Source organism: Hyalella azteca, unplaced genomic scaffold (assembly GCF_000764305.2).
Source record: "Hyalella azteca isolate HAZT.00-mixed unplaced genomic scaffold, Hazt_2.0.2 contig15009, whole genome shotgun sequence".
NCBI classification, from domain to species: Eukaryota; Metazoa; Arthropoda; class Malacostraca; order Amphipoda; family Hyalellidae; genus Hyalella; species Hyalella azteca.
The window spans coordinates 1-17,901 of NW_025944875.1; the positions used below are offsets into that span (position 1 = coordinate 1).

The window sequence follows — 17,901 nt, forward strand, 5'->3', positions numbered from 1 at the left end:
GAGTATAAAGTTGTAAGATACAAGTATCAATACGCGAAAGACGCGGGGTAAAACCCGGGGGTGGCCCCCCATTTTTTACTACAACAGCAACTAGATCTCTTAGAAACGAAGAGACGCTGAAAAGCAAATGTCTCGCTTTTATCTCCTTTAGCTGTGCGCGAGCAGCTGAATTTCTCAGGAAGTATCTCCCTGTAAGTGCGTTACCGATTAAATAAAATAAGAATATTTAATTAGAATGTCAGTGTTTCATGCGTGTTATTGTGTGATTCAGGTCCCTACAGCCAGGAAAGAACGTTCAAAATCATGGACATTATTGTAAAAATATAATTATTATTACACACATGGATACATTGTAGAAGTCTCAAGAGTTAATAGAAACACAATTAATTATTCAAATTTCATCATTAAATATCGTAAAAAATCCATTCAACGTCAATTTAAACTTAGTATTCACGTCAGTTAAAACTTCGTATTGCGTTCTAGTTAACACCGGATTTGTGTGGTGCGGTTATCTCAGAACTCACCACGCTTCCTTAATTCACGTCTAATCAAGATAGGCACTGATTTTGACACATATAAATAATTCCCTTGAGATAGATAAACAACACTCGTTTTATTCCTAAGAGTATACTACAAATCCGCTTCAGTAGTACATATCTACATTGAGCTCTCCACCAAGAAAATTTACAACACATGCGGGGCAGTGCAATGAAACTTATAATACTACCTCCTAAATTAGTCAACAAACAAATACTTTATTATTGACTTATAGAAGTTACAATAATAAAAGATAATAATATTCTTACTAAATAGTGAAAAAATAGATTCATATTAATAAAGTGATCAGGATGCTCTCTGACTCATAATAGAGAGCGATTTTAGCTCACTCATCATAGAGGATGGTGATTATCACTTCATCCTTGAGGCGCTTCATCAACAGCTTCGGCGGGATGGTGATTATCACTTTATTCTTGAGGCGTTTTACCAACAGCTTCGTCGGGGTGGTGATTATCCTTAAGGTGCTTCAGTAACGGCGGCATCGAGATGGTGATTATCACTTGAATCGTGAAGCAGGTGGTCGTCATTAGGATCACGATGCTGGTGATCATCATTTGAATCAGAAGGCTGACAGAGCACGCCGTTCACCGACACGTCAGCCGTTGTCAGCTCCCATCGACGTCCTGTATCAGCATCTGCACACGACTGACACTCTTAGCATTTCAGGGCTTGGCTCTAGGATATGTCACAGTTCGTTTATCTAAGGGATACTGTAGTGGCAATAACTTAGCTTTAGTATGTGTTGCAGTTCTATCATCAATATCATTAATGGGATATTACGATGTCAATATGGTCGTCGCAGCCAAAAATCATTGAACCAAACCAGGGCTCGATTGCCCTAATTAAAGCTAATTTTTAAAGTTGTGGACACTTTGCTTTGCTTTCGTTATCATAAGTAGTTCTACGTGGATTATTTTGCACGTTAAGATGCTTTAATAACGAATACAGCTTTAAAAAATAAAAAACTATCATGCCATCGATTTAGGCGCCCAGATCGCTTGTTCGCCAGACTGTACCAGTTTTAGAAGTGTGGTGGGTGGTCTGTTTGCTGCAGCGGTCTGCAAGGTCTGCTGGCAGGTCCTGGCGACTGCTCGAGCTCGTGTCACGTTCTGCAGACCATGGGCAGAGGGCCGAAGGCGGTCTGCTGCAGGCCTCCTCCAGCTCACCCAAGAACTGACCAAACTCGTCCCGCTGAAAGACGAGTGTCGAGATGAGAAATAGACGAGGAAATTGGGAAGAGGGGACACAATGAAATATGACAAGGAAGAAAACAAGTGAAAATATTGTGAAACATTGTTTGATGGAAGCACCCAGCACACACACACAGCAGACACACTACAAACACAGGGCACACACCTTGACCCTGTAAAGCTGACACACCTCTACCCAGTACAGCTGACACACCTTTACCCTGTACAGCTGACACACCTTTGCCCTGTACAGCTGCCACACCTTTACCCTGTACAGCTGACACACCTTTACCCTGTACAGCTGACACACCTTGACCCTGTACAGCTGACACACCTTTACCCTGTACAGCTGACGGTATCGCTGCCTCGCTCGCTCGTCCGCCATTTCTGCGGTCCGCGCGTCCACCTCCACCTGCAATGCAGTTTAACACGTTGACTCCGAAGTGGTACATATGCGTACCACGAAATGTATTTCTCCAGGAGGTAGTGGTACATAATTCAGGTTGCTTAAAATCGGCCAAATCCGAGAAAAAAAAAGGCCAAAAAAAGGCCAGTAATTCAATGTATACTAGTTTATTTGTAGGTTCCGCTATAAAAATTCCATTTATTTTCTTTTGGCAGTATTTAAATTTAATTAGGAAGTACCACTATCATAAATTTTAGCCGGCCAACGCAATTGAGAAAAACATCACGGAATTTGTCCGGAAAAAATGACCGTCTGGCAACCCAGCTTAAAAAAAGTACAAAAAATAAAATAATTGTACAAGATGAAGCAATCGTAGTCAACGTGTTAAAAGAATATACTCAGCACCAGCACATGTTCAGGACACTGTTATTTGATAATAATATCATGTACGAGTGGTAGCTGAGTAACAATTGATTATCTTCAGTGAATGAAGCCCTGATTATCAACTTGAAACAAAATACACCTACTGCGCGCCTCATGAAGGACTAGGTACCATCCAGCAACATTTCTAGTGATAACTTTCTAGATTTTTATCGTTGGTCTGGAAGAAGCCTTGAACAATAATACAATAGTATAATATACTATAACCCATACAACAATATAACCTAAAATACAAAGTAATATAACATAGATAATAACCTGTAGTAGAGCGCATTTTTCCCTTAGTTTGGCGGCTTCGAGTCTCTCTCTCCTCGCCTCGGCTCGTGCTCGCCTCAACTCGGCTCCTGAGTCGCCGCCCCCGGGGGAGCTGACTGAGTCGGTTTGCTCACTAGAGCCGAGCCCTGAGTCAGTGCAGAGTCTTGAGTCGATGCTGGTGCGAGAAAAGCTTCGGGTTTTCGCCTAGAAAGAGAAAACATTTTATTATCGCAATAGTTTATTCGATATTCTAATTGCAATGTTGCATCTGGGTAAGTGACGTTTATCTAAATGTTTTATGAATAGGTAGAAGAAAAAATTTTATCTGCACACTATTCTCTTCAAAACTTTTTAATTGCAATATTATACTGAGGAGAGTAATGTCTCTCTAAATGTTGACAAATTATTATGGCTTGGAAGTTGACGTCAAATTTACGAGGTAAGACGGGATATTGAGTTTATCTGCTGGTGATATCAACACTTGAAGGTGAAGTAATAAACTGAGGAGTCCCGAAGCAATACAAAACCTTACTGAAAATGACTAAATTTTTTCTTAAAAACCAGCGCTTCAAATTTTGAATGAATTTATAGCTAAATCCATATTAAGAAGTTGCATGGATATGTTGCCGAGTTTAGTTTTAGTTTAGTGGCCAAATGTTTACTAGCGCTTCAGCTATTTAACTATCTCGCACCGAAAGTCAAGATGAACATCACCAAAGAGGTGGAAGGTCTCAATTATTGAAAGGTTCTCAAATAAAAAATTATCCATCATCCAAAAGAGGCGGAAGGTCTCAATTGTCCAGGCCGCTGAAGCTGGCTTGAAAAAAGCAGCGTTAGCATCTCAAAGAGACGAAGTGACAAGGAGGGACAGGTTAAAAGCAACAGAAACGAAGACACTCGAACAAGAGGTCGCTTACACGGGACGTCGGCCACCCGCACGAGAGAGACAGAGAAGGGAAATGTACGGTATCCTACCTACATAATAACTTAACCCCACAACCGAGACCTGCAGTCAGACACCGCGAGCCCAGCGGTGTGGCGCTCAGGAACAATCCCCCTAGGAGCACGAAATCCCCTAGGGCTTCTGCCTTCTGACGAGCATAGACACTCGTCAGAAGTCCCCCCCTGAGGGGATATGATGCAGAATCGTGAGAGAGCGCCAGTTATGTGAAGTAGCCTATTTGACCGTGATTGTGACTGTCAGTGACATGAACAAGAAACGCGAGGTTCGCTCTCATGCATGCAGTCCATTTTCACTTACTGACGTTTGGTCGTTTGGTGAGTTTAAAGATAGTAAATTTCAGTGACGCACTCAGTACACACAGAAATATCTAAAATTCAAGTTTTTTAAAACAATTAACCTGGGGTAGGTATTGCTGATCCGGCTTTGTATATAGGTCGTCCACTGGAGCGAGAGCCAAAGCGTGCATATCGTCTTCTAGTGCTTGTAACTGCGCCAGTTGTGCTGTGAAGTCCTGAGAAGCGCCTCTAACGCCACCACCACTACTTTTGCTTCTAACAATACCACTGCCTAAACCACTCATAGCATCCCTCGCCACGCCTTGCCTCTCTGGGGTGCGCGTGTCATGGCGCAGATCAGGGTTGCTGGAGTGAAACTCACGACGTGGTGTTCGGTACGCAAGAGAAATTCGCGAAGACCGCGTGTTAGAATTGTCCAGGGCATGGATGTCATCAGAGTTTCGCTCTTTGCTTCGAGTCCAGGAATTATTAAGCATTAGGGTGTCACGGTGATCAAGTAAATCATTATGCGTAACTCTGTCACGGTCACGGTGAGTATATCTGTCAGTGTGAACTCGTGTGTTGACTTTAGAAACATCAGGATAACTTGATCCGAGTTCACGACCTACAGAAAAAAGATTGCGGTTTTCCTGAGGGGTAATTTCAGAAGTTGATAATTTATTGTGTGAATAAACAGGATCAGCCTCATTCTTCACAACAGAGCAATGGAGAACCTCATCTTTTCCGTACGTCTCACTCATCCTAGTGCCTTGCTTGGATGAACATTTCAGGCTGGTGTTACTGGGGGAAGAGGTAAAATCTTGTATCGGTCGAGAGTGGTTTTTTATAGTTTCTGAGCTGATTTGTATTGTTTCAGAGTTGATTTTGCTGTCGTTGAGGGACTTGAGTATTGCTTTGACGTCATCAGCGACGCGTCTGTCGAGATGGTCAGCAAGCAGCTTGTTCAGCTCATCAACCTGCTGCTGTGCAGCTTTATTGTGCACCTCCAGCTCCTTGGTGCGCTGCTGCTCAAGCTGTAACTGGGTGCGCAGCTGCAGTTGCAGCAGCTGCTCTTTGCGCAGCTGCTGCTGACTCTCGCAAAGGCTGCAAGCCTGTTTGCATAGCTTGTCATGCAGTTGCTGAATCTCTGCAGCCTGGGTGCTGCTAGTCTCACGCAGCTGTTCTTTTACGGCTGCAAGCTCATTGGAAATGGCTTGATTTTCACTCTGTTTGTCGTCTGCAAGCGCCTGCAGATGATCATATTGCTGCTGCAGAGCTTGCAGTTCTCCTCGCACCAATACGGCTGCTGATTCTGCAGCATCCCTTTGCTGCCGTGCCGCAACAGCTGCAGCAGTGATGCTGCTGGTGCTGTTCTCTGCAGCTGCTTCAATAGCATCACGCTGTTGTCGCAGCTGCTCACACTGAGCTGACATCTGCTGCAAGCGGTCAGCTGACTCTAGCTGCAGGTGGTCCAGCTGACACTTCAGCTCCTTGCAGCTGTCAAGACTCTGCTCGAATTTCAGCTGACACTGAGTGAGCTGTTTGCGCAGCTCAGCAACTGTCGTCTCGTGTTCAGCGTCACTCAGCTTGCGTGAGGACTGAGCGACGTCAAGATCAGTTCTGCAAGAGACATTCAGGTCAGAAAATTTAAATTTTTACAGGAACTGAATTTATAACTGAAAAAGTCAAGTTGTAAGCAAATAAAAAATTATAAAGACTGGGCCCACTCCCGCCACTTCCTTAGCTCACTGGGCCCCAGTCCCCCCACACATTGGTCCCAATTCCTCTCACTCACGGAGCTCACAACCTCCCACTCTCTGGGCCCCACTCCCCCACTCACTGAGTCTGCTTAAGAGTCTCCTCAGCCCTCGCCAGCTGCACGTAGAGCTGCTGCAGCTGCTGTTCTTGCTGCCGTTTGCAATCCTGCAGCTCCTGCACCAGCTGGCCGCACCTGCACACTTACAGAATACGCATCAACAATGTGGATAAGAGATTTATTGCCAGCCTGCTTATGATGAAGAAACAATAAATACACGTATTCCATTTGCAGCAATTCGTAGAAATGATTCAGGGTAGTGGCAACAGCAACACAGTCAGGCAGAGATCATCTGACGTTATTAATTTTCAGAGCGGTTGCAGCACATCAGGGTTGCAGCTAACAGGCTGCTGCATAACCTTCATGTCATATCACCTGTCGGTCATTTGATGCAGCTGCATTTCTCCATCAAGCACGTGCTGCTGCAGCTGTTGCACACGCTGTTCCTGCTGCAGCTGCAGCTGTTTGCTTGACTGCTGCTGTTCCAAGAGTAGCTGTAGATTGCTACAAGCTGCATCCACTAGACGCTCGGCGTTGCTGCGTCTAGTACAGAAAAAATATTATTGAGGATAAGGTGGAAAGAACAATAATAATTGTGATATTATATTGGTGAAAGCTTTGTCAATGACAACAACTCAAACCCAACAAACAAAAAAGAAAACAGTAGAAAAAATCACCCAGACAACAATACCCACCCGTTACCCAGATAAAACCCCACAGCCTGCAACACCAGCAGCCTCACAGCCTACACCACTTAACAGGCACCTAGATAACGCCACTGCTACGCACCCAGTAGCCTACAAAACCCCACAGGCACCTGGGTGACACAAGGGAAGTCTCAGCAAGGTGCTGCAGGCCAGAGGCGGTGAGGGTGTCTGATGTGCAACACAGCAGAGAGTTGAGTAGCGAGCACAGCCTTGTACACTCTGCCTCAGCCTCTTGTGACTCTTGCTGCCATGCACTCACCTGTGCAGTCAACAAATACTGCTGTAAATACACTTTTAATGTAGGTAGTGGATTAAATTACAAGAACAGTTTAGTTCCAATGTAAAGTAGGTATAATTTAATGTAAAGTTTAAATTAAAATGTAAATTTTATATACAATTGTAAAAGAATTGTATTTAAATGCATGTTCATCAGCTATGAATGTTGCAGATAATGAATAATAGGTAATTTACACATGATAAAAAACATTGAAATACAATGCAATTCATTAATAAATTCATTTGGAATGGAAAATCAACAAGAAGCAGAATTACATTAAATCTTGAAGACTGTTGTGGGCTTTACTTGAAGATGCCATAAACATGTTAGCTTTTTAGAGTCGAATTCTACAACATTATAGTCAAATGGGGTAAGACAGGATCACAGCCTTCATGGGGTAAGAAAGGACCAGCCCATGGCGTGCATTCTAATTGCACTGAATTCAATTTGACAAAAGAAGATGTTAGAACAATCATTGCCTGTCATTTCAGTGTTTGTGGCAACTCTCTTCTGCAAATAATGAATTTCTGGCTAATTTTAAAGAAAACCTATGTAAAGAAGGGTCACAAAATAGTTAACCATGTTTGGGTGTCACGCTTATAAAATAAATATTAACGCAAAGGAACAGGAAACAGAAACTTCTCGCCAACCTCGAGGATTTTTCCGCGAGTTGGAAACAGAACCGAAGCCGCCCAACATTCAAACTGAACGTGCTCTGCAGCTCGAGAACGCTGCAGCTCTTTTGTGCTCCTATTTTGCGATGAAATTTTGTTATTAGCATAAAAAATCATTTAAATTGTGCCTAAACTATCAAATTTGACATCCAGTAGGAGCGAGAACATTTATTTGTGAGATTAGCTGAACTGTGTTGTGTTGAATCGAAAAGCTTGTGGGAGACTGTGGCAGCCATTTGCAAAGGTGATTCCCAGCTTTCTGAGCCTGGTAGAATTCTAGTGTTAATGTAGTGCCTGATTGTTCTGTACTATGAGATTATCATTTACTAATTAATTATCAGTTAATTAGCTAACAATTTATGCCTCATTTGTCATACTAGCCTGACATGTTCTTCCCTTAGTTGAGTTGGAGCCTGCTTGATCAGATCATCAATTAGTTATGAGTGCCTGAGGTAGATTTGTGCAGCTGTTATTAATAATTTCAAAATGGTTTATTTAACTGATTTGGGTTTAATTAACTCGTCATTTAATTTAGCCACGTTTAATGACCTTGCCATTTCACTTAGCTTTGACATACTGTTGAAATTAGAGAAGTTGAATCTCTTTGTTTGAATGATAAACCATTCAAGTGGTAAGAGTGCCAATGAAGCACATAATGTAGTAGATCACAATCTATTAAGTACCAGTTGGATGGATCCAGTATGAATGTCTAGCGTGTCGGAATTTTTTAATTAAGAGATCATTCAGCACAATCAAAGGATACCTGTTACTTTGTCTATAATATGTCAATCTTCTGCGCAGGACGCAGGTATCAAAAAATAATGAAAAGAATGTTTCAAACTCAGTAGTAAACTCAATTTTTGGCAACCCCAGAGCAACGTGAGTAATCCGTGTTTAACTAGAGCGTCTTTTCATTGCAAGATGTAATACAGTGGCCAGTATAATAGGTACTCGATATTACTAGCATTAAAAATATCTTAAGAAGATGATATGCTTTAGAGCTCGGTTTGTTTTGAATTAGCCTGAGCTGGTAGTTATCATGGTGTTTACCATTTTTTGTCCATTAGATTTCACCTTTTTATGCTAATGTGAGCATAGAGAATCGACATGTTTAATGTTGTCAAGACTCGTCTTACATGTCTTCGTGTCTTTGATTTTCAAGCGATGAGAACTTTTGAGTCAAGCTGTGGAATGCTCACATTTCTTATATTTGAGTGGCGGTGAAAATTCTAACTTATATTTAAATTGATTCCTGTTGTGAGCTAAACAGCAAACCATGTCCTTTGAACTTTATAATAATAAATTTAATATTTGATTTCATTTCTATTTGCACTATATCTCTAATTACATTCTGATCATGCAGGATTTACGGTGGTTAAGAAGTAAACATTCAACGAAAAATATCAAGTTTTCCTTGGACCTTACTGAATTTAACATGCCGTCAACTGCCTAGACCGCCTTTATATCCTAGAGACCCGGGCTAGGCAGTACATTGGGAAATAAGCTCTGTCTAATGACAAAAAATTTTTTGGCCATGTTTGTGGTAAATTGTGGATGACTGGATGTAGGCAGGTAGCCTCAAGTAATAGGCAATGTTAGAAATGTCCACATTCCTTAGATTCTTAAGTTTCTTTTTCTTCATACCTATTGTTGGGTATGAATTTGTAAATAGTATGAGTTGGCTGTAAGACTTCGTGGTGTAAAGATCTCATTAATGTTGCTCCGTTAGGAGTGTATAAAGCCATTCCTTCTTAAATGCTATTTATTATTTTGAGTGATCACTCTGTTTTTCGTTTTATTTATTTACGTTACTAATGCATGTTCGCGCTTTCTTTGGTTAGGAAAGGGCGGACTCTAGTACTAAATTTGGGCTTGGCCTTTTCTTGTGGCTCGACCACCTTAACTTTGAGCTTCGGCTTTTACTCTAATAAATTTAAATATTTGTTCCTAACATATTGGGAAAGCTTGATGATTTCTTAAGAGGCCCGTTCACGGACGCTCCAACTCTAAACTCGGCACACTGTGCGAGAGCATTGTAAATTTCAGCGGCAGGCAGCGTCTGGCAGCGTAGTGACGGGGCCGAAGGTGCGCGAGAAAAGTGAAGTATGAGCTGATATTTGCGATCTTTTTGGAACCGTCATCTGCGCCTGGCTTAGAATTTGAAAATCCTTCTGGATGTTCTGGGTTGGTAAATTTATTGCTTCCATGTGCGAATTTATTAAATCTTGTTGAAACATTGAACAAATAATACGGTTTTACTTAATCATATATTTGAAGGTTATTTCTCGATTCCACAGTTATGTTGGGCCGGGCTTGTTCGCCTGTGTAACGTCGGCAAGCCTGTATGAACCAGCTAGCAAGCGTTATTTTTTGGGACATGGTTCCTTCCTTATTTCTGTGAATGCGTCTTGATTCCTCAAGCTTGCGGGACCAGTCGTCTATGGGATCAAGTTCCACAGTAAAAGTTCCACCTGTTTACCGTTTTTTGTATTAAGCCTAACAGCAACTTTTTAGACATACTAGGCATTCCTACCTGCTACCATCGCTGCCTGACATGTATTCTAGAAAGGGGTAAAAAAAGGACCGGGCATGGGGTAAGACAGGACCACTAAATGGTCCTGTTTTACCACACAAGTGGTCCTATCTTACCCCACAAATGGTCCTGTGTTACCCCACAAATGGTCCTGTGTTACCCCACAAATGGTCCTCTATTGCCCTACAGTTATCAAAAATAGTTTTGATATGAATATATTATTGTGTAGTACATGAAGTATTTTGGTCAAAATTTTTATCTTTTGCTCAAACTTCATTATAACATGTTAGCTTTTTCAATTAGAGAAATTTAGTGCACTATTTTAAATTGTATCAAACGGATATAGAAAATAGGGATGTCTATTCCCATTAGTGAGCTGGAGAACTATGTGCAAGATTGGCTGAGGAAAAAATCACTGTGTGAAACATGAAAAATAATTAAGATCACAACTCTGTGAGAGGGCATGAGTTATGTTTGAAGAAGTGCACCACAAATGCAGTTAGCAAGAAAACACATGACTTCTGACACTTAAGTTATTATCCATTGGTTTTATTACCAATTTGATAGATTTTTCAAACAATGACACTAATGGAATATACAGGACGCATTTAGCAGTGCTCTACAATGAACCAAAGCCAACCCACTATTACTACTATGCTTAACAAAGTTTTCTCGTGACAAAAACTTCAGGGTGACTGATATTAGAGTTGACTTCCCACAACACAAAACAGTAACAAGTGGTTGTTTAATCAAAAAATGTGTTTCTAGATGGATAATATTGAATATCAGATTTGTACTTTTATTAAAAACCTTGTAACATAAGAATTACCGGTTGGTCCTTTTTTTCTTACCCCAGCCTGGTCCCCAATGGGGTAAGATGGGACCAGCACACTTTTTTTAATCTGTACAGAAAACTGTGTTAGATGCAAAACGTCTGAGTTGTAGCTTAGAAGCCCATTGCATAACTACACCTTGTGATAGGTTTAGGGTTTTTTAGTTATTCATGGTATAGATGCTACAGGCTTGTTAGTGATTTTGGTCCTGTCTTACCCCATCTGACTATATAGTCCAACATTGTGGGGCTGATGCTACCTGCACAAGAAGATGCTGCAAGCGTGAGGCAGCTTGTGAGACGAGTGTCTGTGCCTCACTGCCATCCACACCTGACGTGAGGACATAGCTGCCTGCACCCTCTGTTGTCTCGATGTGTCTGGTCATGGTAGATGAGGTCAGTAAATGGTGGATGAGTATGAGGTTGAGGACATCTATATGCAATATGATTATAAAAATTTGTAACTTAAACTATATTGTGAATATGTCATTAGATATGTTACATAAGAATGTGGATATCCTACTTTGCAAGTCTGGCTTGGTCTCTGAGAGCCGCCGAGGCAGTTGACAGCAACACCCAGCACAGCTCCCGCAGCTCTGACAACACCTTCGTGTCACGCTCAGCAGCAACAGCTTCTTTTTCAGCATGATGGCTAAAGGTGCTGCCATTTGTTACATTTTTTCCAGCTTGATCGCTGAATGTGCTGTAATTGGTAACATTTTCCACTGCATACTTGATATCATTACCATCTTCATCTCTGAAAGTTGAAAATTATTCATGAACTAAAGAATGGTGTAATTATACAGACAAGAGTTTCGAATTGCCCCTGACACAATATAAATCTCATCATGACACTGTCAAATTAGACTTTGATAGTTGTTCTAAAAAGCCCATACAATACATATTATGATAGAACAAATACTTGCACAGGCTGTGTAGCTTCAATGAAGAATAAGGCTTGGAGAAGAAACAAAAATAATTTTTATTTTGATTTATAATAGTAAAAAGGAAGCAAAATGAAGTAATTAGGACATGCGGCTTTCCTGGATTCAAATTACAGGCACATTATCAATTATATAAATGAAATATTACAGAAATGCAACTGAAAAACAAACAATTTAGATTATTTAGTTCAAAGTTGGAATGGTAACTTACATAATTAAGCAAATATAAAACTAAATTTGAGGTACTACCATATAATAAAAAAGCATAGCATGTTTGACTTAAAACTTTGCCAAACTTGATGCAGCAGCTAGCCATATAATTATCATGTGTAAATATGTTTAAAAGCAAAGTATCTCTGGAGATGAAGTCCAGAATTACCTAGGCAAGAAAAAAGCATCTCAAGAATACAACATCCCAGTGATGGCAAAATTACCTGCTTGATGGCCTTCATAACCAGAGCCTGACTAGAGCTGTGAAGAAGATAGGTTGAAGATGATATTTTATTCAAATTATCAAAATCATAAAGCATACCGGTACCAATGTTTCTAATACATAGATACAAGTACCTCTTACAGTAAACAGTCACTATAAATTGATTTGATTATGTTGAAAAAATGTTCAAGTGCAAAAAAATCCTATATTTTTATAGAATATTTATTAATCACTAAATAAGTAAGCTCAGTAATGCTGATGCAATAAATCATACAGGTCAACAATTGAAGACATGTTTCATGAGATTTATTTTTGAAAATTATACAAGCTAATAAATTAGAACCATTTAACAGGTTCAATTTACTAAATTTCAAGTACTTTTCAAAATGGGAAATAATCTAATAATTAGGTGATAGTTTATTATAACTCACCCTTTGTTGAGGTTTATGGAGGGCAGTGTAACTTGAGAGGCTGAAATGAATGCCAAATCAGAGCTAAGGTTCAAATAATTACTCCTCAGATCTTGCTTCTTTCCTGAACTGTTTGTAAAATTAATGGCTTCTACACTGACACCTTTGAAGGATACGTCTGATGCATGGCATGAGCTATGAGAATAACTTGAGTCATTCACAACTTGATTGACATTTCTACTCGAATTCATATCAGGAAGTAACTCAGGAGTGAAATTGGAGATGTCACTAGATTTATATTTAGTTTTATAATCTTGAATAACTGATTCAGCTTCAGAGAGGAGTTCCTCAAGCAATTTTGAGTCAGACATTTTTTCACCATCCCAACAACAAGTAAGTTATCTGCTATTCAAAGAAGCTGAAATCAAGTATAGGAACAATTTAGACATAATTTCATTCATCAATAAATGAAAGCAATGAAATGGAAAGAAAAACAATCCATGTTGACACAAGTTAAAATAAATTCCTGAAGTTGTGAATTTTGTCTTAAATTCTCTCTTACTCCAGTTTAAACTCAAGACTACTATACTTCTTCTCTTACAAAGAACTATCTCCCTCAGAAACATCCATTCATCAACAATACAAGTTGTGACCATAGAACGGGTCCTGACAAGAGGTAGAACATGAGAAAGCTTGTAATCTAAAGCAACATAAATCTCCTGTAAGATGTTGGCTGGTAGACATAAATGATAATCAGTTGAAATGATCTTTATTCTAAACTTTCCTCCCTCAGCTTGATGGATCTAAGACAAAATTTGAGGCAAACAAATTATTTTTCTCTGATTTATAAAATAATATCTATTGAAAAATATTATTAATGAGATTTAACTAACCTTAAGCCTGATACCAACACATTCAGTCAGACTGTGTTCAAGAAATAAAATTGAAAACTGCAGATAAATCAAATAACAGCATACATTTATGTAAACAAATAAAGTATTAAAATATATAAACACAATGTAGATAAATAGTATTACCACAAACTAACAACAATACAACATAGGAATAGTTGAGCCTTCAATTCTTTTGCAAACCTTTAAACTTGAAAAAGCAATTTACTGTATTATAGAAGCCAAATTGGATATAATAACATAAGGTGGTAAATGTGGCTAACAATACTTCATGGTATTAAAAGAAAGGTTTTAACTACTACTATAAAATGAGTCTAGTATGATAATTTGATGCAACATAAGCACAAAAGTTTGGAGGAACTAAGTAAGATAAACAGCCTGACCTCCAGTCTCTAAATGTCAAAAATGCCCTTTGTCTCAGCATCGAGCTAGAGATCCATGAACCAATCCCTCAAAACTTTATTCCTGTCTTCACCTGTTCTTGTGTCATGGGTGCAAACATCTTTTTTGTTGCCACCTTGGTGATGAATTCAATATGAGTCAGCACTTTAGCAGCTGCACTTTTCAATCTATTGGCAAGTGCATTTCCAGGTCATTCAGATGGACTGCTAGCCTTGGTACTTATTTTCTTGCCAGCTTTGTTAAGAGATCCAGTGAATGTGCATGTCTCTACTAGGCATGCAGATTGCAGAGTGGACTTCCTATCAAAGAAGTGCATGTGAATTAAGCCATGAACTGCCTAAAGTTCCAATCAGGTACAGGGTTTTCAAGTTTTCTGAGATGCTCATGAAAGTTTTTGTGGAATTGAAGCAAAATATCATCATGGTGTTTCTGATATATAGCTGAAATAGTGGAGGTTACCAGTAAATAATGAAGATCGAGGCATGGATTCTTAAATTGAGCTAACTGCCAATCTATGAACATGATGTCTTTCACCTTGCATGGCAGCATGGGTTATCTTGCTCACTTGAACTATTTAGCTGAACAGAAGATTGTTGACCCAGCAATTCCCATGTATCAGGCACATCATAGGATGCTTACTTTCATCCTCCAAAATTATCCAAATCTTCTCACATAGGTATAGCTTGATGATTCTCTTAGGGCTTGTCAAAAATTTCTTTGTGTTTTGGGACTTTTCCTAGAATTTCATAATGGTTTTAAGAACAACCCTGACAACAGGTTTAAAAAATGCCATAAACAAGGTTGCATACAGGATACTTTTTGCTGAAGTTTGAACACAAATTATAAGAGCGTGAGAGAGCAAGACTTCTCTCTCTCTTATAAGAGCGTGAGAGAGCAAGACTTCTCTCTCTCTTATAAGAGCGTGAGAGAGCAAGACTTCTCTCTCTCTTATAAGAGCATGAGAGAGCAAGACTAGCTACTATCTCTTTTTTAAGAGCATGTCAGCATGAGAGAGCAAGACTACTCTCTCTCTTATAAGAGTGTAAGAGACTAGAGAGCAAGACTAGCTACTAGGTACCCTGGACCCATACCCATCAAACAGACAACAGAATAATAAGGGATGATCTTATTCCTTCTTCATTGATAACTTTTTACCATGAAACATTTTATAAACAAGTTTGGCAGGGTTGTCAATGACCAATGATTAAATCAAACTGATTAAATCATGTGATTAAATAATTTGATTTTTTATAAAAAAATCATGTTTTTTTATATATTTAAATATATTGAGTGGCAGACTTCAATTTATTTTGAGGTATTTGTTATTTATGGTTTAGTTTAAATGAACTATGACAAATTGGAATAGGGTAAACGTGGTATATTCTGACATCGTGGGTAATTCCGTCACTTCTCTAGTTTTTCCTTTATATTAAGCTTTGTTTTAGTTCCATGCGTTCATTGATGGTTGAAATGGTGACGTCATACATTTGCGCGTCGAACTACTGCCAAAACACTAGGTCTTGGCCATCGAGCGGGAAAATATTGAGATCCAAAGAGAGACAATGCACGCTACCCAGTGAGATCATCGAAAAATGTGTCAAATTTGACAGTTGACCTTGCTCTACCAAATAGTGAATAACTGTTTGTATAGGAAGAATATTATGGTTTGAGACTTTTAAATATGTCTGTGAATATATTAGGAATCCTTTAAGTATACTTGTATTTGCTGATTTCAAGTGGTAAATAAATTAATAGATGATTAAGTTGAGGAATGGATTTAGACACATGAAAACTAATTCTGTCACAACTTGAATTGGACACACACAGATCGTTCCAAGCTATGTACATAAATTAAAATTTGCTTAACACGTTCACCGCGTCTTGGGCCATATGTGTACCAACAGTGATATTCCACTGCTGCGTATTGGGACACCAGTGTACCAAGCGCAGTATTTTATGTCGTTTTGAATAAAACACATAAAATAAAACACATAAAACTCGAAATTTTGCACGTAAACTTTCTCTTTTATAATATTTATGTTCACTCAAAAAGTGGAGTATTGAGTAAAACAAATCAATGACACAGGAATGTATTCGCAAATCTCCTTGAACAAACGATAAGTAACTGTAATAATTCTACCTAATAATTCCCTCCTTTTCCCTTATATTCCCTTCTATTGCCCGATATTCCCTTCTATTCCCTTCTGATCCCTTCTATTCCTATCTATTCCTTCCTATTCCCTTCTATTCCTATCTATTCCTTTCTATTCCCATCTATTTCCTTCTATTCCCTTCTGTTCCTTCTATTCCCTTCTGTTCCCTTCTATTCCTATCTATTCCTTTCTATTCCCTTCCATTCCTATCTATTCCTTTCTATTCCCTTCTATTCCTTTCCATTCCTTTCTATTCCCTTCTATTTTCTTCTGTTCTATTCTATTCCCTTCTGTTCCCTTCTATCCCTTTCTATTCCCTTCTGTTCCATTCTATTCCCTTCTGTTCCCTTCTATTCTATTATGGTACATATATGGCTCAATAAATACTTGGTACACCGGTGGTACAATACGCAAGAACAACATGTGGTTATTTTTTGCTTGCGTAATGTACCACATGTGTCCCAACATTTTTATTGCAGCTATTCAAAGCTATGATGCCACAGAGCAGCACACACCTCCTCTTGTCGCGGCCAATGGCGCCTAACTGAAGCAGCAACCACTGAAAGCCTTCCGCAATAAGGGAATACTGGGGAAATCTGGATACGCGGGGAACGTGTTAATTAAAAGCTTAATAGTTGTTAATTAAAAGCGTAATTAAGTAGTCTTCAATATTCATTAGTGTTCTAATTCAAAGCCATGTTGTATTCCAACACAGCTCACACAGCAAACGGAATTCGAACACGTGGATGATGGCATTACCGTTACGTATCAGTAGAATTTGAAGCGCGGACGGAATATGCCTCACCATGTGCTGAATATTGCCACACACAGTGTCGGAATATAGGGATTAGGTAGGTTTGCATTCTAAAGGCTTTTAAATAAATATGGCAACATTTTGTGACGTTTCATTGTTGCTGGCGCGTAGTACGGTGTTTTGCGAGTCACATTAAGCAAACAGAACTCGAGTAATGCATACGGTTATTTTTTTATAGTTTTTAATTTCTCGATGCGTCCTTAATGTGTCGGAATATACCGCGTTTACCCTATTATAAATCTGTTGCCTTTTAGTGTCTATTACGTTCAAATGAATTGTATGTTTTTGGTACAGAGGCATTAAGTGTTGCAAACTTGCAATACATTGTACCTACATAGCTAGCAGCAAGCAGCTTAGCTAATTCTTATACCTAAGGCTACCTACAGGCACAGCCTATAACTTATAAGTAGTCTGTAACTATGGCATCTCTGAAAAATTCCAAACGCTATTCATAAGGTGCCAGAAGCAAAAAAAAAAATCCCTAATTACCCCTGGGAATGGGGTAATCTGGGAGATTTAAAACAATTTTAAAACATTTGGAGCATGCCGAGTGTACTCGTCCATTACTAACACAGTAGTAAAACTAAAAGTACTCTGAAAACTTCCTCTTCATTGGTAAATGATGTAAATGTAGATTGTAGAATAACTGATGTTTCCTGTGATTTGTGCCTGTTTTCCTCTATTGATATTACATTTCCATTTTTATTATTAACAAAAACTTTTTCATTTAATACCTAATACCTAAAAATAAAAAAATAAACTTCAGGTAATACTTGATAGGCTGAAGACTCCGAAGAATGTTTGTTGTTGTTTTGTCTGCTTCTTGAGGAAGTGGAGTCGTCCTCCATACACCTCACGGCTCAAAAGGCTCCCCTGTCTGGCAAGCCAATCTGTAATAAATAAGGC

The 17,901-nt window shown here is 39.2% G+C and overlaps 1 protein-coding gene and 2 long non-coding RNA genes across 3 annotated transcripts; 1 reads left to right on the forward strand and 2 right to left on the reverse strand.

The window, feature by feature from the left end:
* Positions 1–308: 308 nt before the first annotated feature.
* Positions 309–2,076, reverse strand: LOC108675768. The gene is made up of 3 exons (XR_001931133.1): positions 2,059–2,076; positions 1,575–1,749; positions 309–1,193 (listed from the first exon to the last, which is right to left on the reverse strand). It is a non-coding gene; the product is annotated as an uncharacterized LOC108675768 (long non-coding RNA).
* A 26-nt stretch (positions 2,077–2,102) lies between these two features.
* LOC108675767 lies at positions 2,103–13,167 on the reverse strand (the record flags this gene model as incomplete). The annotated part of the gene is given in 9 exon segments (XM_018163795.2): positions 2,103–2,160; positions 2,854–3,054; positions 4,212–5,709; positions 5,930–6,040; positions 6,281–6,448; positions 6,723–6,871; positions 11,189–11,306; positions 11,452–11,685; positions 12,737–13,167. Coding segments are annotated over 9 exon segments (2,887 nt in total), but the record flags the coding sequence as incomplete, so codon positions are not given.
* On the forward strand, positions 9,685–10,039 carry LOC125179095. The gene is made up of 2 exons (XR_007157142.1): positions 9,685–9,747; positions 9,861–10,039. It is a non-coding gene; the product is annotated as an uncharacterized LOC125179095 (long non-coding RNA).
* Positions 13,168–17,901: the final 4,734 nt, after the last annotated feature.